Source organism: Microcaecilia unicolor, chromosome 3, assembly GCF_901765095.1.
Source record: "Microcaecilia unicolor chromosome 3, aMicUni1.1, whole genome shotgun sequence".
NCBI lineage: Eukaryota > Metazoa > Chordata > Amphibia > Gymnophiona > Siphonopidae > Microcaecilia > Microcaecilia unicolor.
Window position 1 is genome coordinate 226209588 of NC_044033.1, and position 19081 is coordinate 226228668.

At 41.3% G+C, this 19081-nt stretch overlaps 2 protein-coding genes across 4 annotated transcripts in view; both read right to left on the reverse strand.

The window, feature by feature from the left end:
* Positions 1-19081, reverse strand: part of LOC115466338 (butyrophilin subfamily 1 member A1-like) — a 1244786-nt gene that overhangs the window by 822386 nt on the left and 403319 nt on the right. The window lies entirely within an intron of this gene.
* LOC115466339 (butyrophilin subfamily 1 member A1-like) overlaps positions 1-19081 on the reverse strand; it is a 384019-nt gene that overhangs the window by 312449 nt on the left and 52489 nt on the right. For all 3 annotated transcript variants that reach the window (XM_030197519.1, XM_030197521.1, XM_030197520.1), the window contains exons 5-7: positions 15688-15969; positions 15076-15204; positions 1450-1470 (exon numbers count right to left, since the gene is read on the reverse strand). In XM_030197519.1, coding sequence (XP_030053379.1) covers positions 1450-1470; positions 15076-15204; positions 15688-15969 — 432 coding nt within the window. The remainder of the gene's footprint in view (positions 1-1449; positions 1471-15075; positions 15205-15687; positions 15970-19081) is intronic.

Below are 19081 nucleotides of genomic sequence, written 5' to 3' on the forward strand. Positions count from 1 at the left end.
AAGATGGCCGGCCATCTTTCGTTTTGATAATACGGTCGGGGCCGGCCAAATCTCAACATTTGGCCTGCCCTTAGAGATCGCCGGCGTTAGAGATGGCCGCCATTGTTTTTCACCGATAATGGAAACTAATGGCGGCCATCTCAAACCCGGCCAAATCCAATACATTTGGTCATGGGACGAGCCAGCATTTGTAGTGCACTGGTCCCCCTCATATGCCAGGACACCAACTGGGCACCCTAGGGGGCACTGCAGTGGACTTCACAAATTGATCCCAGGTACATAGCTCCCTTACCTTGTGTGCTGATGAGTCCCCCAAAATCCACTCCCCACAACTGCATACCACTACCATAGCCCTTACGGGTGACGGGGGGCACCTAGATGTCGGTACAATGGGTTTCTGATGGGTTTTGGAGGGCTCCCATTTACCACCACAAATGTAACAGGTAGGGGGGGGATGGGCCTGGGTCCGCCTGCCTGAAGTGCACTGCACCCACTAAACACTGCATACTGCTGTCAGGGACCTGCATACTGCTGTCAGGGAGCTGGGTATGACATTTGAGGCTGGCATAGAGGCTGGCAGAAAAATGTTTTTAATTTTTTTTTTTTGGGGTGGGAGGGGGTTGGTGACCAATAGGGGAGCAAGGGGAGGTCATCCCAAGTTCCCTATGGTGGTCATCTGGTCATTTAGGACACATTTTTGAGGCTTGGTCGTGAACAAAAAAGGACCAAGTCGGCCAAATGCTCGTCAGAGCCGGCCTTCTTTTTTCCATTATCCGCCGAGGTCGGCCATCTCTTAACCACACCCCCGTCCCACCTTCAGTACACTTCCAACATGCCCCCTTTAACTTTGCCCGGCCCTGCGATGGAAAGCAGTTGAAGCCGGCCAAAATCGGCTTTCGATTATACCGATTTGGCCAGCTGTAGTAGAAGGCTGGCCATCTCCCGATTTGTGTCGGAAGATGGCCGGCCTTCTCCTTCGAAAATAAGCAGGATAGTATTTTAGTTTATATATATTATATATGAATATATAACTATATCAACTGCCTGTTACATGATAGCAACAAGATTTGAAGAGATTATAATTATGTCTGCCTGAGGTGAAGGTTTGGTTGGAGTTGAGTAAATTGAAACGGAATGTATCCAAAACTGCTGGTTCAGGCTTTGCTAATATTATGTAAGATATTGTAATGATATGATTGATGAGTGAAACAGAAGGAATATCATGGGTAGCTTCTGTTAAAATTTTAGGGGTAATCATAGAAAAGGATACACTACATCAACCGGCTCACCTTTATCCACATGTTTATTTATGCCTTCAAAGAAGCAAATTGCTGAGCCAAGACTTCCCTTCACTGAACCCATGCAGACTCTGTCCCATTGAATCATAATGGGCAAGACTTATGAAGTGTTATTATTTCAGCCACAGAAAATACATAGAAAACTACTTACTCTTATCTGCAGTCAGCATTTCTACAAGAGATCAAAAGTAGGAAGAATCAGTGATACAGAATTACTGGCACTAGAACATACATATATTATAACCACCAGCTTTTCCTCTAAACATACTAAAATGTTGTGTATTGTGCAAGAGGTCCAGGCAAATCACCAAGTGATCGTCACACCCACCCAGCTATTAACAATTCTAATGACTGACTTAAGAACTGGAATAGTTTTCAGCCACACTAAATAATCATAAAATGACTCACAAGCCTAAGCTGAGCCCAGATAATCAATGCTGGGCTGTTTCCAATGACCGGCATTGAATATCCAGGGATTTTGTGGCGCTGAAATGTTAATCGGCTATGCCGATATTCAGCACCAACCAGTTAACATTTTAGTAGTTAAAGATAGGCTTTCTATTTATGTGGCCTAATTGGACCACTCAACATAGCTGGTTTGGCGCTAAATATCTGCACCTATGTCGCCTGATATAGCCGGTTAGCTGGAATCCACTAACTGGGATATTCAGTGGGAGATAACAACCAGTTATCTCCTGCTTAATATCTGCGGTTAGGCAACTAACTGCTATTTAACCAACCAGGAGATGTTCCTGGCCAGTTAAATAGTTGATATATCGAGAGAAAAAGTTTTCTACAAGGAAAGAAACGGGGAAAGAATCAGTGCATACTGCGATACTGACACTGGAACCTACATACATTATGATAACTGGCCCTTCCCCAGCACATTCTAAAATCTTGTATATTATTATTTATTGCACTTGTATCCCACATTTTCCCACCTATTTGCAGGCTCAATGTGGCTTACAAAGACCTGTTATGGCATCGCCATTCCAGGGTAAAAGATACAATTGGTTTTACAAAGAGATCAAGGATGACAAAAAAGAACTAAGCAAACAGTTATAGAAAGAAGACATTCAAAATAAGGGTGGAGTGGTGAAGTGTTATAATTAAGTTATGGATTCTCGTGGTAGGCCTTGTTGAAGAGATAGGTTTTCAGAGATTTGCGAAAGTTAGTTATTTCGTTAATTGTTTTCAAGTTAGTTGGAAGTGCATTCCACAGCTGCGTGCTCATGTAGGAAAAGCTGGTCGCATGTGTTAGTCTGTATTTTAATCCTTTACAGCTGGGGAAGTGTAGATTAAGAAATGTGCGGGCAGATCTTTTAGCATTTCTGGGAGGCAGGTCCACAAGGTCTAGCATGTAGGTCGGGGCATCTCCATAAATAATTTTATGAACAATCGTGCCGATCTTGAACGCGATACGTTCTTTAAGTGGGAGCCAGTGTAGTTTCTCTCTTAGGGGTTTTGCGCTTTCATATTTTGTTTTTCCAAATATGAGTCTGGCTGCGGTATTCTGGGCTGTTTGAAGTTTCTTGATAGTCTGTTCTTTACAACCAACGTAGAGTGTGTTGCAATAGTCCAGGTGACTTAGTACCATTGACAGTACTAGGTTGCGAAAAATGGTTCTTGGGGAGAAAGGTTTTACTCTTTTGAGTTTCCACATGGAGTGGAACATCTTCTTAGTTGTATTCTTCACGTGGTTTTTGAGTGTGAGATTTCGATCAATGGTAACTCAGAGAATTTTCAGAGTGTTTGAGATGGGAAAGGAAAAGTTTGGTATGGTTATGGTGGTGAATTTATTTGTATTATGTTGTGAGGTGAGTATAAGACATTGTTTTTCTTCTGTGTTAAGTTTTAGATGAAATGCATCCGCCCAGGAGTGCATGATTTGGAAGCTTTGGTTGATATCATTGGTGATTTCCTTTAGATCATGTTTGAACGGGATGTAGATCATGACATCATCTGCATATATGTATGGACTGAGGTTCTGATTGGCTAGTAGCTTGGCTAAGGGTATCATCATTAGGTTGAAGAGGGTTGGTGAGAGGGGGGATCCTTGGGGGACTCCACTTTCAGGTGTCCATGGGGCAGATATAGCCGCGTTAGCTGTTACTTGGTATGATCTTGTGGTCAGGAATCCTCTAAACCAGTTAAGAACGTTACCTCCAACTCCAAAGTATTCTAGGATATGTAGTAATATTCCATAGTTGACCATGGCGAAGGCACTGCACATGTCAAATTGGGAAGTATGTTGTTGCCAGTTGCAATTGTTTGTTTAAATTTATTCATTATAGTCACTAGTACTGTTTCAGTGCTGTGGTTCAACCGAAATCCTGATTGAGACTCGTGAAGAATTGAGAATTTATTTAGGTGTTTACAGTTAGTGAGCTGTTTCGTCACTACGCCCTCAATAAGTTTGGTTATCAGCAGGATAGATGCTACTGGACGATAATTGGTTAAGTCATTTGTACTTTTCTTTGTGTCTTTAGGTAAAGGAGTAAGTAGAATGTTTCCTTTATCCTTTGGGAAGTAATCATCTTCTGGAAATAGTTAAGAGTCTGACTTCGAGATGGTCTCCCTTGAGGCTATCGTATATTATGCATGAAGTCCCCCATTTTCACAGCAGATGGGCAAATTACCAAAGGGGTAACTCTGTAACTAGGTGCTTCCACTTAGATGCTCATTCTGTAATGGAAAATAGGAATGCTTGCATAACCATGAATGTAAAGCACCTCAAACTTATGCCAACCATAGACCTAGCACAAGTGCAAGTGCCTAAGTGTGTCAGGAATGCACGTATTTTATAGCATTTTATAAGTAAATGCTGGGAAACTCCAAAACCCGTATAATTCAAATTCTATAAACAAAAAATGGTTTGGAAAACTCAAATCAAAATAGGTGTGTCACCCCTCTCAACTTTTAAATCCCTAATCAGGATCTATAATTACATATACAAAAAGAACCTCAAACCACCTCATGGACACCCATCGCTAATTTAGCTAGGTTTGCCATTCAAAAGAGGAGTAGAGTACTATCACTGGTTCAAGTGGGGAGGAGTGGAGAAAAAAAGCCAACCGAAAAAACTCAAATATATTTGAGAAAACCGGATGGTTTTCTCAAATATATTTGAGTTTTTTCGGTTGGCTTTTTTTCTCCACTCCTCCCCACTTGAACCAGTGATAGTACTCTACTCCTCTTTTGAATGGCAAACCTAGCTAAATTAGCGATGGGTGTCCATGAGGTGGTTTGAGGTTCTTTTTGTATATGTAATTATAGATCCTGATTAGGGATTTAAAAGTTGAGAGGGGTGACACACCTATTTTGATTTGAGTTTTCCAAACCATTTTTTGTTTATAGAATAGCATTTTATAAGCCACTGCTAATTGCCATACGTAACAAACCTAACATTCCAGGTATTTGCTGTGGAAATTTTTCTGTCAAACTCTCAGCCTATGCAGACGACATTCTACTGTTTCTAATGCCGTCTTCGATCCCTCATTTCCTTTCCATTTTATCTGATTATTCTCGCTCATCTGGCTACAAGCTTAACCAAATAAAGACAGAATTAATGCCTATTAACTGTCCGTACATACAGCAAGATGTTTCTGCGTTTAACTTCATTTGGTCTCCTACCAAACTAAAATACTTGGGTATCCTCTTTGGTCCTATAGTGGAAGAGACAAAACTTCTAAATAGTAATCATCTTCTGAAAATAGTTAAAAGTCTGACTTCGAGATGGTCTCCCTTGAGGCTATCGTGGTGGGGATGACTCGATCAGTGGCGTACCAAGGGGGGTCCACCCCGGGTGCACGCCGCTGGGGGAGTGCCGCGCGCCTGCTGGCTTCACTTGTTCCGTGCTCCCTCTGCCCCAGAACAGGTTACTTCCTGTTCCGGGGCAGAGGGAACATGGAACGAGCGAAGCCGACAGGCGCGCGGCACCCCCCCAGCAGGTACAAATGCACCTGGGGGGGTGTCCTTTCGCCGGAGGTGGGGGGGTCGTGCTGCACCCGGGGGGGGGGGGCGCATCGGCAATCCGCCCCGGGTGTCAGCCACCCTAGGAACGCCACTGGACTCGATACAATCAAAATGATGATTGCTTCAAAAGTCAATTATATCTTAAATATGTTGCTGTTCTTGTTTGACCACACCATTTATACTGTTATTGAGAAACATCTTTTAACCTTTTTATGATGTGGAAAACCACCGCACATTGCAGTCAAAAAATTGAAGTCCACTAAAGAATGGGGTGACATAAATTTTCTTTGTTTCTACAACTATCATGTAGCATCCATTATGAAACAAACATCACTTTGGTCTGCACTGCTTCCACCAAAATATCATTTTGAAACAGCATGTTGGCATGCTTATCCCCTTCATTAATGCCATTTACCTCTCTAAATGATGCTTAATTGAAAGATGTTATAACTGAAAGCACATCAGAGGTAGTTAAAATCACTGAATCTTGTTTAACAGCTCCTTGGTCTCATACACATTTCACTCCAAAATGGAACAATAATCACTTTAATATTCAAAACAGAGTCATTAATTGGAAAAATATGGCAATCAGTGCCATTTCTGAGCAGACACCCGAAATCTTTTGAAGCCTAATGAGTGATTTATCCTGTATCCCCCCTGATGAAGCAAGTAATTGCGAAACCTGGATACAAGTTGGGGAAGGAATAATGATATGAATCTACCGCAACATATCTATCATCACTGATTGATATATTTGACCGTTAAAGGATAAGTACATCATCATCTTTGAACTTATTTCTTCATGAATTATTAATCGAGATGTTTTTTTGAGAACTGTGACCCACTGGGTCATAAGTACATAAGTATTGCCATACTGGGAAAGACCAAAGGCCCATCGAGCCCAGCATCCTGTTTCCAACAGTGGCCAATCCAGATCACAAATACCTGGCTAGATCCCAAAATAGTACAAACATTTTATACTGCTTATCCCAGAAATAGTGGATTTTCCTCAAGTGCATTTAATAACGGTCTATGGATTTTTCCTTTAGGAAGCCGTCCAAACCTTTTTAAACTCCGCTAAGCTAACCACCTTTACCACATTCTAGGGAAACGAATTCCAGAGTTTAATTACACGTTGAGTGAAGAAATATTTTCTCCGATTTGTTTAAAATTTACTACATTGTAGCTTCATTGCATGCCCCCTAGTCCTAGTATTTTTGGAAAGCGTGAACAGACGCTTCACATCTACCCTGTTCAACTGTTAATGGACACTTTGAACGTTCTTTTGTCTTCAATCAATGAGGAAGTGCCCTTTTACAAGATTCCGCCAAAACGAGACTACCGCCAGGCTACCGTGCCCTGTGGCAGTAATTTCAGATATGCAGTGCACCCGTACCACCTGGATGATTTATTTATTTCCTCCCACACACCGCATTTTCGGTAGCAATCATCAGTTGGCACATGCAGACCAGTCACCACACATGTAGTACATGAGCCCTTATTACTAGATCAATGGGTGGCGTTAAGGGCTCAGGCCGGTTTTAGGCACGTGCTAGTTTCAATTTTACTGCATGCCCTTTTCCAGTCCCATTAAAAAATAGCCATTTTTTTCCAGACGTGGTAAAAATGACCCAGCATGCACCAAAAATATGCACCTACACTACCACAGGCCACATTTTACCGTGGCTTAGTAAAAGGACCCCTAAGTGAGTTTTTCACTTTGGTCATGAGATTTCTCTGAGCACCTTCACTTATAATTTTTTAATTATATTATGCGCTATCCTGGGAAATAGGAATAATGATACAATTTGTTCTCCAGGGATGGCGAAAAAGAAAATCCCCAGAATGGCTCAATTGGTGGCTGTAAGGGCTCCCCACTGCATGGCCACATGGTAAGAGTTCTTTCAACACATGGCCATTTTTAGGGGGGGTTTACTGGCTGCGGGAAAAAGGACTCTGGTGCCCAGGAAAAATGGCCCACCACACCAGCACAGGGCCCTTTTTCTCACAGCTTAATAAAAGAACCTCATAATCACCTAACTTCAATTTTATTTTATCGGCCCCCTGGAAATTGGACTTATGCCCAATCATTATTTACTGAATTTGTATGTAATATATGCTTAAATGCTCAAAACAGTTCTACTAGGCAGAAGCGTAGCCAGGTTGAAGGCACTAATTTACACTTGGATAAACCAAATGATCCTCATACTAAGGAAATTAACAACTTTCTAAACTCTTGGAGTTTTATTTGTCCTCCAGCTCATTCTTCCCATGAGAAAGGCCATCTTTTAGATTTATTTACATTCAGATTCCCCTTTCAGAATTTACATTTCATAGATAATTATGACTGGAAGTCTACAACAATGTCAGACCACAGAAAGCTAACATTCACATTTAATTGGAGTAAATGTCCCCAAAACCTAAGACTCTTCACTCTACCATGATTTATATAACAAGGGGCAAAACAGACATAACAGAATTTTAGTCCCAGTTCCAAGTCAATTCATATTTATTTCTACATAATCCATTTTTCCTGACTCTGGGATGAAACAACAAAAAAGACCTTAGCCTGTATAGCTCCTGGACAAATAAAAACAAAAAAGAAAACGAAATCATCATCATGGTTTGATACCAAAATTAGAACAAGTCTAACTAGCTTGTAGCAATTTCATCAACTACTTGAATATCACACATCAATATGAAGGAATAAAAACTGATAGGATTTAGTCCTATTTCAATCCTCCTTCTACCACAGAGATTAGATCCTTCCTCAGCAAATACTCTCGCTCGCATTGTACTCTTGACAAATGCCCTAGCTACATTCTCTCAAAAGCCCCAGACTTTTTCATCAACATCCTGCATAATTACATATGCTCCATGTTAACAAAAATGGCTCCTTTCCAACTGAGAAGGGAAATATAATTTTAACTTCTATTCCTAAAAATCCTTTAGGTAAATTAGACAAAACATCCAATTATTGACCGGTGGCTATGGAGGTCTTAGTAGGTAAATAACTAATGGAATGTAAACAACTAATGGAATACATATCACACCACTCCTTACTTCATTACACACAATCGGGATTTAATCCCAACTACAGTACCGACTAATATCTAAATTCAGACGAATCTTAAGCATGGGTAGGAAAATTATCTTACTATAATTCAATATGTCCAGTGCATTCGACATGGTAGATCACAACATTTTATCTACAATTCTTGATACAATGGGCATTTGTGGAGATGTTCATAAGTGGTTCATAGGGTTCCTCAAATCCAGAACATACAAAGTCAAAATGGGAGGATCCACCTCTCCAGCCTGGTCCCCGGATCGTGGAGTTCCACAGGGATCTCCAATATCTCTCATTCTCTTTAACATCATAATGAAACCCCTAGGTCGCCTCCTAGAGGCTTAAGGATTGCAGTCTTTTATATACGCCGATGATGTGACTATCTTCCCTTTGACACTCAAATTCAGGATATCATCTCCAACATTCATTCAATCTTAGATCTCATGGAGAATTGGCAACATCCTTCCATCTAAAATTAAACAAGGAAAAAACTAGTTTTCTCATAATTTCCCGTCCTAACAGCTTCCACAATCAGACCAGTTTTACCATCAATCAGACAAACTATCCATTGGAACATAATTTGAAAATTCTTGGGATCATCATCGACCAATTACTATCATGTGAAGATCAAGTTAATTCCATAGAAACCAAAATCTTTAGAACTTTATGGAAGCTGAAAAGAATCAGAATTTTCTTCCTGTTTTCTACTTTTTGTTCCTATGTACAAACATTAGTCATTTCACAATTGGATTACTGCAATTCAATCTATTTAGGGAATAAGGCATCCCTTATCAAAAAACTCCAAACTACCCTAAATACTGCTGCTAGACTCATACGCGAAACTTAAAAATTGGATAGGGCATCCCTGCTATTATGTAATTTACATTTGCTACCAATCAAAGCCAGAATCACCTTTAAAACATGTACATTCATCTACAAAATTATCTACGACAGTTTACATAATTAAGCTGATAGATTTACCTTCCTTCAATAAGTCTGCTAGATCAAGAAACTCTCTCATACTACATTTTCCTAGCCCTTAAAACCAGCAGATTTAACTCCATATTGAACAGTGATTTCTCACATACAGGTTTAAGATGCTGGAACACCATCCGTAGTGAGATAAAAAGGATTACCAACTATCTAATACTTTGCAAATTTCTCAATGCATTCCTTTTTATTATTGACTTTGATGTTTTTGCAGATAGTGTTTTGATGTCTGTGTAATATATATCTTATGAATGTAATTTGTTCCCCGCAAAGGGTTGTAGATGTGTGGGTTATAAATCTTTTAAATAAATAAATTGTTGCTTTTTTCCCCATAATTGTTATTTTATAGTTCTATTCATTTGAGCATGCAATGTATTTCTCTGATGAAACATCATTTTGCGTATATTTTGCTACTTTAAAAAAATTAATAAAAAAAGATTTGAACTAAAAAAAAAAGAGCTGTCATAATGAACCTGAAAAGAAAAGAAAAATCTGATAAAAATCCGTTCCTTTCAAGTCTGATTCCTGAATACAGTATAACAGCAAGCCGTGATCAATCTAGCCACATTTTCTTCAGCCTGTGCTTTTTTTTTTACCAGCCACATTTCTCTCTTTGCTTCTTTTTGTCTGGTATTCTTTTCTGTGCTTCTCTTTTTGCATTCTTCTGTACTTCATGAACATCAACTCTTTTGATTTTATTTTTTTTTTCAGCCATTTGCTTGACGAACCCTCAGTTTCCTTTTCTTTTTCCTTATATGGGCCCAATATTCAGCCAGTGAGATGACCAGGGTATAGTAAGTTAAATGCCAGCAAAGACAATTAACTTAACCCTTATATCCAGCACTATTAATTGTATAGCTAGTGGCACTGAAGATACATATTGTGTGGTACCACAGTGGCACTGTCCATTTAGTTTAGTCCTGTTATCCATCAGACCTCATTACCTGAGAGTTTTCCCCTTCTTTAGGGCAGCAGGAATGTCAAGAGTAAAAGTCTCCACAGGATCATCTTCAGGCAGTTCTCCTTGGTTGATCATTAAGCTCTGCCTCCTATGATATCACATTCATTCATCGAGGATAAGGAGAGAGGGTCTATGCCATAGGGACCACGCACTGGATAAGGAGCATGACAAAGAAAGGCTCCATTCTATGGACTTCATGAGGATTTCAGGAGGGCCTGGATGAAATTCAGGATGATTCTCTTTTGAGGGATACATTATTGAAGTAAATCTATATCTTATATCATAGAGAGTAGTCAGATTCCTGTTGTGTTGGGTCAAGGCAGATATGGTCACATAAGAACAAATAGAGTATTAGTGCCTATAATGACAGCCCCAAGAGAATATCCAAAAAGAGAGAAAGACTTTTTCTTGTGCACAATTGATCAGGTAGGAATAAGATAGCGATCATATATGATCTTGTTTGTTTACATCTATCCCATTTTATGTGCATTACTGAATCTTGGTTGCTAGAAACTGATAAGGTAAATTTGTTTTGACGTATGAGTAGAGGAGTGGTCTAGTGGAGTGGAGGACTGGCCTAGTGGTTAGAGCAGGGCCGCTGAGAGGGGGGGGACAGGGGGGACAAAATTCCCAGGGCCTGGGCCTCCAAGGGGGGCCTGGCGCCGCAGTCCCACCCGCCACCGGGCCCCTTCCACCCGAACCCCCGCCAGCAGAAGTGCACTCAGTTTATTTTTTAGTTGTCTATGCAGAACTGTGTCAGAGGCTTTGCTGAAATCTAAGTAGCATATCATTTGCATACATACATCTCATACATATTCATTATGGGTATTCTAAAAAATAAAAATAAAAAAAGTCAACTAAAATAGACTAATTAGGAAGCCAGTATATCTATATTTATTATTCTTAAAATTGAAATTAGCCAACAATGAGAAATTTCTCTCAGTATGCCCCCTTTCACATTCACATGAATTAGCAAATGGAGAGCATACTTTCTCTGTCCCCCCTTACCTAGGCCTGACACCAGTACCTCCCCTATTCTCATCTCCAAAGCACAGCTCTTTCTCCCTTCCTCCCTCTTTATCCAGCACTTCCCACCTTCCATACGCTATGCCAGGTTTCAGACCTGCTGCCCTTTAGTTAATTGTTGAGATACCAAACATGTATTAGCCATACATAATGGTTAGAGCAGCAGGCTGAGAACCAGAGTTCAAATCCAACTGCTGCTCCTTGAGATCTTGGACAAGTCATTTAACCCTCCATTGTCTCAGGTACAAACCAGTTGTAAACCCTCCAAGAAAATATGTGGAGGGGCATAATCGAACGGGGCACCCAAGTTTTCCTGAGGACATCCTCGCAGGACGTCCCGGCGCAGGGGCGGGAAAACCCATATTATCGAAACTAGATGGGCTTCCATCTTTTGTTTCAGTAATACAGTCGGGGACGCCCAAATCTCAACATTAAGGTCGACCTTAGAGATGGTCATCTTTAGAGATGGTAGTCCCCAATTTTCAGCAATAATGGAAACCAAGGACGCCCATCTCAGAAACGACCAAATCCATGCCATTTGGTCATGGGAGGAGGCAGACTGTACACCACTACCATAGCCCTTAGGGATGAAGGGCACCTAGATGTGGGTACAGTGGGTTTTGGAGGGCTCACATTTACCACAACATGAGTAACAGGTAGGGGGGTTGGGCCTGGGTCTGCCTGTCTTAAGTGTACTGCAGCACCCACTAAAACTGCTCCAGGGACCTGCATACTGCTGTTATGGAGCTGGGTATGATATATGAGGCTGGCGTAGAGGCTGGAAAAAATATAAAAAAAACATTTTTTTTAGGGTGGGAGGGGGTTAGTGACCACTGGGGGAGTAAGGGGAGGTCATCCCCAATTCCCTCCGGTGGTCATCTGGTCATTTAGGGCACATTTTTGTGGCTTGGTCGTAAAAAAAAAAAAGAACCAAGTAAAGTCGTCCAAGTGTTCATCAGGGACGCCCTTCTTTTTTCCATTATCGGCCGAGGATGTCCATGGCTTAAGCACGCCCCAGTCCCGCTTTCGCTGTGCTTCCGACACGCCCCCGTGAACTTTGGTCGTCCCTGCGACGGAAAACAGTTGAGGATGCCCAAAATCGGTTTTCCATTATGCCGATTTGGGCGACCCTGGGAGAAGGACTCCCATCTCCCGATTTGTGTCGAAAGATGGGCGCTCTTCTCTTTCGAAAATAAGCCTGTTAGTGTACCTGAATGTAACTCACACTAACGTGAGCTAAATCCAAATCCAAAATCTAGTACTAGGCATATTGTAAAGTAATACAAAACTTTAAAGTCACTCAGGACCTATAAACCAAATCTACAGTACCAACATAGCACTTGCTTCCAAGAGTCACATAGCAAAGGCCTATCAAGGAAAAGGTAACGCTGTAAACATATCAGTGGACACAAGAACATTAATGTACCTGGCTACTAAACAAACTGGATTACTACAGTTCGATTCTACACAGACATTCAATGCTAACAGAATAACTGGCCTCTTTCACATAGACAGACCCTCAGCAAGCATGGGAAAAGTATCCACAGGCCAAAGATAGAAATGTAGCCAAAAATTAAGGTGGACTCTGCATACCATATAACACCAGAGAGCTAGAAATAGTAATGTATTTTTTTCTCTATTGTGCAAAATATAAAGACAGTAGATATATACAAAAATGAACACATTCCACTCATGAAACTAAAATTTAATACATAAAAATAAAACTAAAAGGGAAAATAAGATGAAACCTTTTTAATGGACTAATTATTACATTTTTTGATTAGCTTTCAGAGGTCAAAACCTCCTTTCTCAGATCAGGATAATTTACTTACCTGAGGAATTTAGATTTTGGCCTCTGAAAGTTAGTCAAAAAATGTAATTAGTCCAGTAAAAAGGAATCACTTTATTTTCTGTTTTTTTATTTTATTTTTATATATTAACTTTAATATAAACTAACATTCTGCATTATTTCGCTCTAAATTTAAAAATAAAATGATTTTTTTTCTACCTTTGTTGTCTGGCCATTTAATGTTTCTTTGGTCAGTTTTTCTGTCTTCTCATAACTCATTCAAGGGTCTCTTATTTGTCATTTTTTTCTCTTTCTTTGTGATCTTCTTCACCTGTTGTACTACATCCATCTCTGACATTTATATTTTCCATTCAGCTTTCTTCTGTTTTGCTGTGCCTCTGTCCACTCAGATCTAATTCATTCTTAGTATCCAGTCTTGAACCCCCCGCCCATTTTTTTTCTGCATCTTCCTACGGCTTTTCATCTCTTTCCCTCACTCAGGTCCTCCCTTTTTGCTTCTCTAATTCCCCAATCTGTCACCAACTCTTTCCCCTCCCCTCCAGCCATATAACATCTCCTGTCTGTGTCTCTCTCTCTGTTTTCTGCAATCTATGCAGCATCTCCTCTCTGTCTCTTTTCCCTCTCTCCAGTCCTGTGGCATCTTTTCACTCTCCCCCCTGTCATGTGTCATCTCCTCCCCCCCCCCCCCCGCCATGAAGCCTCTCTTCTCCCACCCCTACAACCTTTCTCCTCCGCAGCCATGCAGCATCTCCTCTCTCTTCCTCCATCCAGAATCTTCTGTTTTTCTGTCCACTTGCCTGCCATATAGAATCTGTCCTCTCTTTCTGCTCCCCTGCCCCTGCCCCAGTCCCAGCCCCCACCCAGCATCTCCTCTGTCTCTCCCTGGCCATCCAGGATCTTCTCTTTTGCCCCAAATGATCATGAACATTACCCCTTTCTCTCATCCCCTACCATGTAACACTGCCTCTCTATTTCTTCCTTCAATTCAAAATTGTCCCTCTGTCTCTCTCAGTACCCATAGCTTCTCTCTCTTTCTTCCCCATATAGCATCACCCTTCTATCCCTCATCCTCCAGCATCCACTATTGCCCCTTCTATTTCTCCGCCCCCTCCATCCAGCATTGCCTATCTATCCCCCTCCAATAGTCCTGTCTCTCTCTTTCCATATCCCTCACCATGCAGTATTGACCATCCCCTTACCCCACCATCTCTCCAACTCTTTCTCTCTCTCTCCCCTCTTACCCCACAATCGCTTCATCTCATTCTCTCCCTCCCCCACCCATATAACTCATTTGTTCACACCTCCCTCCAGGCTGCTGCCTACCCGAATCTACAGCAGCAACACGAAATAGGAACAGTCAGATTCCCTTTCCTGCTGCTGTTTGCCCAAATGGGTGAACGCAAACAAAAAGAACCCACATGCGGGGCCAGAGCCCTGGGCATCCTGCTGCCGGTCTCACTCCTCCTCCTATTCCTTCCCCATAACAGGAAGTTACATCATGCAGAAGGAGAAGAAGGAGGAGGAGGGAGACTGACAATGGCGTGCATAGGGCTCTGGCCCTGCACATGGATTCATTTCATTTATGCTCACCTAGTCGGGCAGACAGCGGCAGGGAAGGGAAGGGAAGAGAAGCTGGCAGTTCCTACTTGGTGTTACTGCCACGGACTCGGGCAGGAGAGCTAGCAGAGCAAGGAGGGGGTAAGCTAGCGGTTGGGGCTGGGGAGGCTTAGCTTCCCCATGACTCTTATAAATGGTGCCTATGGAGCCATTCACAACAACCCAGATAAAAACAGCTTGATTGGGAGGGACAATGCCCAACTCACTCCCTAAAACTTTGCCCATGCCAGGAACGCTCCCATCCATCTACTCCAACTGTTTCCTCCTCTCTCCTCCTGTAAATCTCCTGAGACACTGCTAGAATATGGGGAGTGGGGAGAGACTTTACCTTTCTCATGTCTTTCTTTCCTCAAGTGGTAAATAACCAATATAACCAGTGAACCACACGGGATTATCACAGATACCAGAAGATTGTAGAGAGAGACCATCGAACGTGAGACCCGCTGGAAAAATATTCCTGAAAAACAAATGAAACCAGGTGATATGAAATTTAAATAGAATATCAAAATCCATATTTGAGAATTCCTAATCTGAAAATGGAAATATACCAGAGGAACCTAATAAAGAAATGTTCACCTGGGAGAGAGGGAAAGATGGTAACAACCTTCTTTGGATCTGATTCTAGGAGGTGCTGCCAATTTCATGATATAAATTTAATCAATAGAAATAAAACAAAATAGAACATGGAAAAGAAAATAAGATGATACCTTTTTTATTGGACATAACAATACATTTCTTGATTAGCTTTCGAAGGATGTATTAAGCTTATGTCGAATAAAAAAGGTATCATCTTATTTTCTTTTCCATGTTTTATTTCTATTGATCACCTTTAAAAGTGGACTAACATGGCTACCACACGTCTCTACTCATGATATAAATTAGATCTCAATCATATGAACACTTTATGTTACTGAAGCTTATTTTTGTGACTGTGACTGACCTGCTATAGAAATCGCTGATTCTCTCTCTTGCTTCATTACAGTGTTTCCAATATGACAGGTCATCTTGTTGTACTGATTTGTTCTCATAAGTAGGGAAGTTTTGACATTGAACAGACCATTCTGCCTTTGCAATTCTGTTTCAGATGCTGGTACCAGACTCTGTCCAACTTCTTCTCTCCAAGTCACTTCAGGCTCTGGATACCATCCTGCTGATTCACACAGGATCCTTATACCTCTGTCCTGATAGTCATTCATAGAGATTGAAGGAATACTGCCCAGACCTGAAAGAAAATAACATCTATCTGTCAGAATATTAGAGATTCATTTTGATAGTGAAAATAAAAGTGATGGTGATTTTTCTTTCTGCTGCTCAGGGGCGTAGCTACGGGTGGGCCTGGGTGGGACCAGGCCCATCCAATTTCGGCCCAGGCCCGCCCACACAAGCGCACACACAACTGCAGCAGCAGCAGCCTAGCGTGACGGCAGAGACAGCAGCCACGGCGCTCTGGCAGCTTATCTCTCCTCTCCAGGCTCCGATTTCAGCTCAGGCCCACCCACCACCCAAGTGCGCACACACACACAGCCTAGTGTACATCGTGGGCACCCGCGCTCAGGCTCAGACATCAGCCCACCTACCTTCGGGCTTAGAGAGAGGCAGAGTGGCAGTCGGCTCAGCGCTGAATGCACTTGCACGTCGCAGCGCGTCGTGGTTGTTATTCCACATCCATCCTACGTGGTAGCGGTATGACCCAGACATGGTTGTGCGCGGCGGCATGCTCAGCCTAGCTCTCGCTCCGTCCGCTCACTTGTGGCATCTGAGGGAGGGCAGGCTAAAAACACGGGAATTGGGAAAGAAAGGTCTTCGAATTCGAATTGAGAAGAGATCATTTGAGAATCGATCGACTCGAGTTCCTGTCTCGGCCCCAGGTAACTTTACTGCCAAGCAGAAGCAGCTGCCAGCCCAGCCCAGCCCAGCACCAGGTAATAAAATTGTAAATTGTTTTTGGGTTTTTTTACATCATAATTTTAACACCATGTAATTTTTTTTTAATTAACAAATTCTACTTTATGCTCACAGATCAGTAAACCTGGTGTGCAACTGATGGAATTACTTTCAGATTTATCTGACATTGATGAACCACCAAAACAGCCAAAGTTACAGGCTTTCCCAGTTTGTACAATTAGTGGCAAGTCCCGAAGTTTTCATCTCACTGGTATGATAAATTTTGCTGGCTGGAATACAGTGCAAGCCAGGATGTAGTGTTGTGCAAAGCGTACAGATATTTTTCTGATACCCGGCTGAAGAACCTTTCACAAGAGCTGGCTTTATAGATTGGAAGCACATGAATCAGAGCTGCTCAAAACATGAATCCAGCAAGGCACACTGTCTTGCACTAGGAAAATCTGAAGACTACAGACAAAGTCACTTACCAGGAGGTCGGGGAAACATTTTCAATCAACTAAACCAAGATGCCATGAACTTTTCTTTAGTTGAAAGGAATCGTGAACGCATCAAAGTGGTACTTGATATTGTGATATTCTGTGCCAAGCAAGAAATTCCATTACGTGGACACAGAGAGACAGAAGAAGCCTTAAATAAAGGAAACTTTTTGGAAATGTTCAAACTCCTTAGCAAATATGACAACAGTATCCAAAGTCGCCTTGAAAAACTTCCAAAGAATGCAACTCTAATGAGCCCAGATATTCAGAATGAACTGTTAGAGTCTGCCACTTTACTACTGTTACGCAAAATCAAATCCAAAATACATGAAACCGATAATACATACTATGCAATTCTGGGTGATGAATGCAATGATCTCTCTAAACGTGAGCTTGGTGCAGTATGTGTCAGGTACCTACACAAAAGGGTAATAAAGGAAAGGGCAGTTGGATTTGTTGATACTGCAGACATGACAGCAAATGGGATTTCTGATAAAATCATAAAAATGATTGAAGTGCTTGAATTAGATCCAGAGTTATGTGTTGGCTTCAGCTTTGATGGAACATCTATGCTGTCTGGAAACAAATGAGGTGTTCATGTCATTTTGAAATGCACATTTCAGCGGGCTGTTTATGTGCACTGTAATTCTCATCGCCTCAATCTGGTTCTCTGCACAGCTTCTAAAGCATGTCCCTCTGTTAGCACATTTTTGGAAATTCTGAACTCCTTGCATAGTTTTATGACAGGTACAAATAGGCATGCTCGTTTTTTGGAAGTACAGAAACAACTGCATCCTGATAGACAATGTCTTGAACTTGAACAATCAACAGACACAAGGTGGAGCTCAAAATCTGACTCTGTGAAAAAAATTTTTGATGGTTTTTGATGTTATTCTTGAAGTACTTGCTGAACTTTCAAATGCTGCTGGACAGACAAAACTAGATTCCCTATCATTTCTACATCAGATAGAGACAAAGAAATTCTTATTTCTGGCAGTTACATTTGGGAAATGATTTTGCCACAAAGGACTACAGAGTGCCACGTTGTCTGTTACAGATTGCATTAATCTTATAGAGTGTCTAAAAGAAACTTTTGTTCAGTTTAGGGAGAACACATCAAATTACTTTGATAAAGTTCTTAAATTAACAGAGGATTTCATGGAGAAATATGATATTGAAAAGTGGGATGTTTCTTCCTCTCGAAAGACAAAGCTACCTATAAAGTTTGGTGATTCATTGGTTTTTTCCACTTTGGGTAAATCTTCTTCTGTGCAAAGCAATGAAGATTTGAGACATCTGTGGAATGAGATTATTGACTGCCAGCTAAGTGAACTGAATAATCGTTTTCAAGATGATGCTTATGGAATGATGACTGCTTCTGCTGCCTGTATGCCAACATCTGAGGCCTTTGGCCGAAGAGAGAGTCTACTGCCCCCGTGTACTTTATATGGCATTACCATAGAGGAGGCTGAATTAACAGTGTTTGTTCAGCATCTAAAATGCAAAGTAGCAGAAGGTATAAATTTTCCATCTTTAATTGAAGTACTAGACAGCTGCAATGTGGACATTTTCCCAAATGCCGATGCCCTTTTAAGAGTACTTATTACTCTGCCGATGTCAACTTGCACTGTGGAACGACTGTTTTCAACTGTAAACAGGATCAAAACGGCATCAAGAGCCTCAATGCTCACCAGTCGCCTCCATAATCTGTCACTGTTATCATTTGAAAGAGAACTGTGTGATTCATTGGACTATGACAGAATTATTGATATATTCAACACCAAAAGATGGCGCCTCATTCTTTAGTGAGCATAGTTTCATTCTTTAGTGAGCATAGTTTCTCAGCTTAATTTGCTACATACTATTATACAGCTTTGGAATTGTAGGTTAATGCACTTACTGTTTTTGTATTAAAGCACACTGCACTGTTGTATTTAAATAGTTGCACTTCTT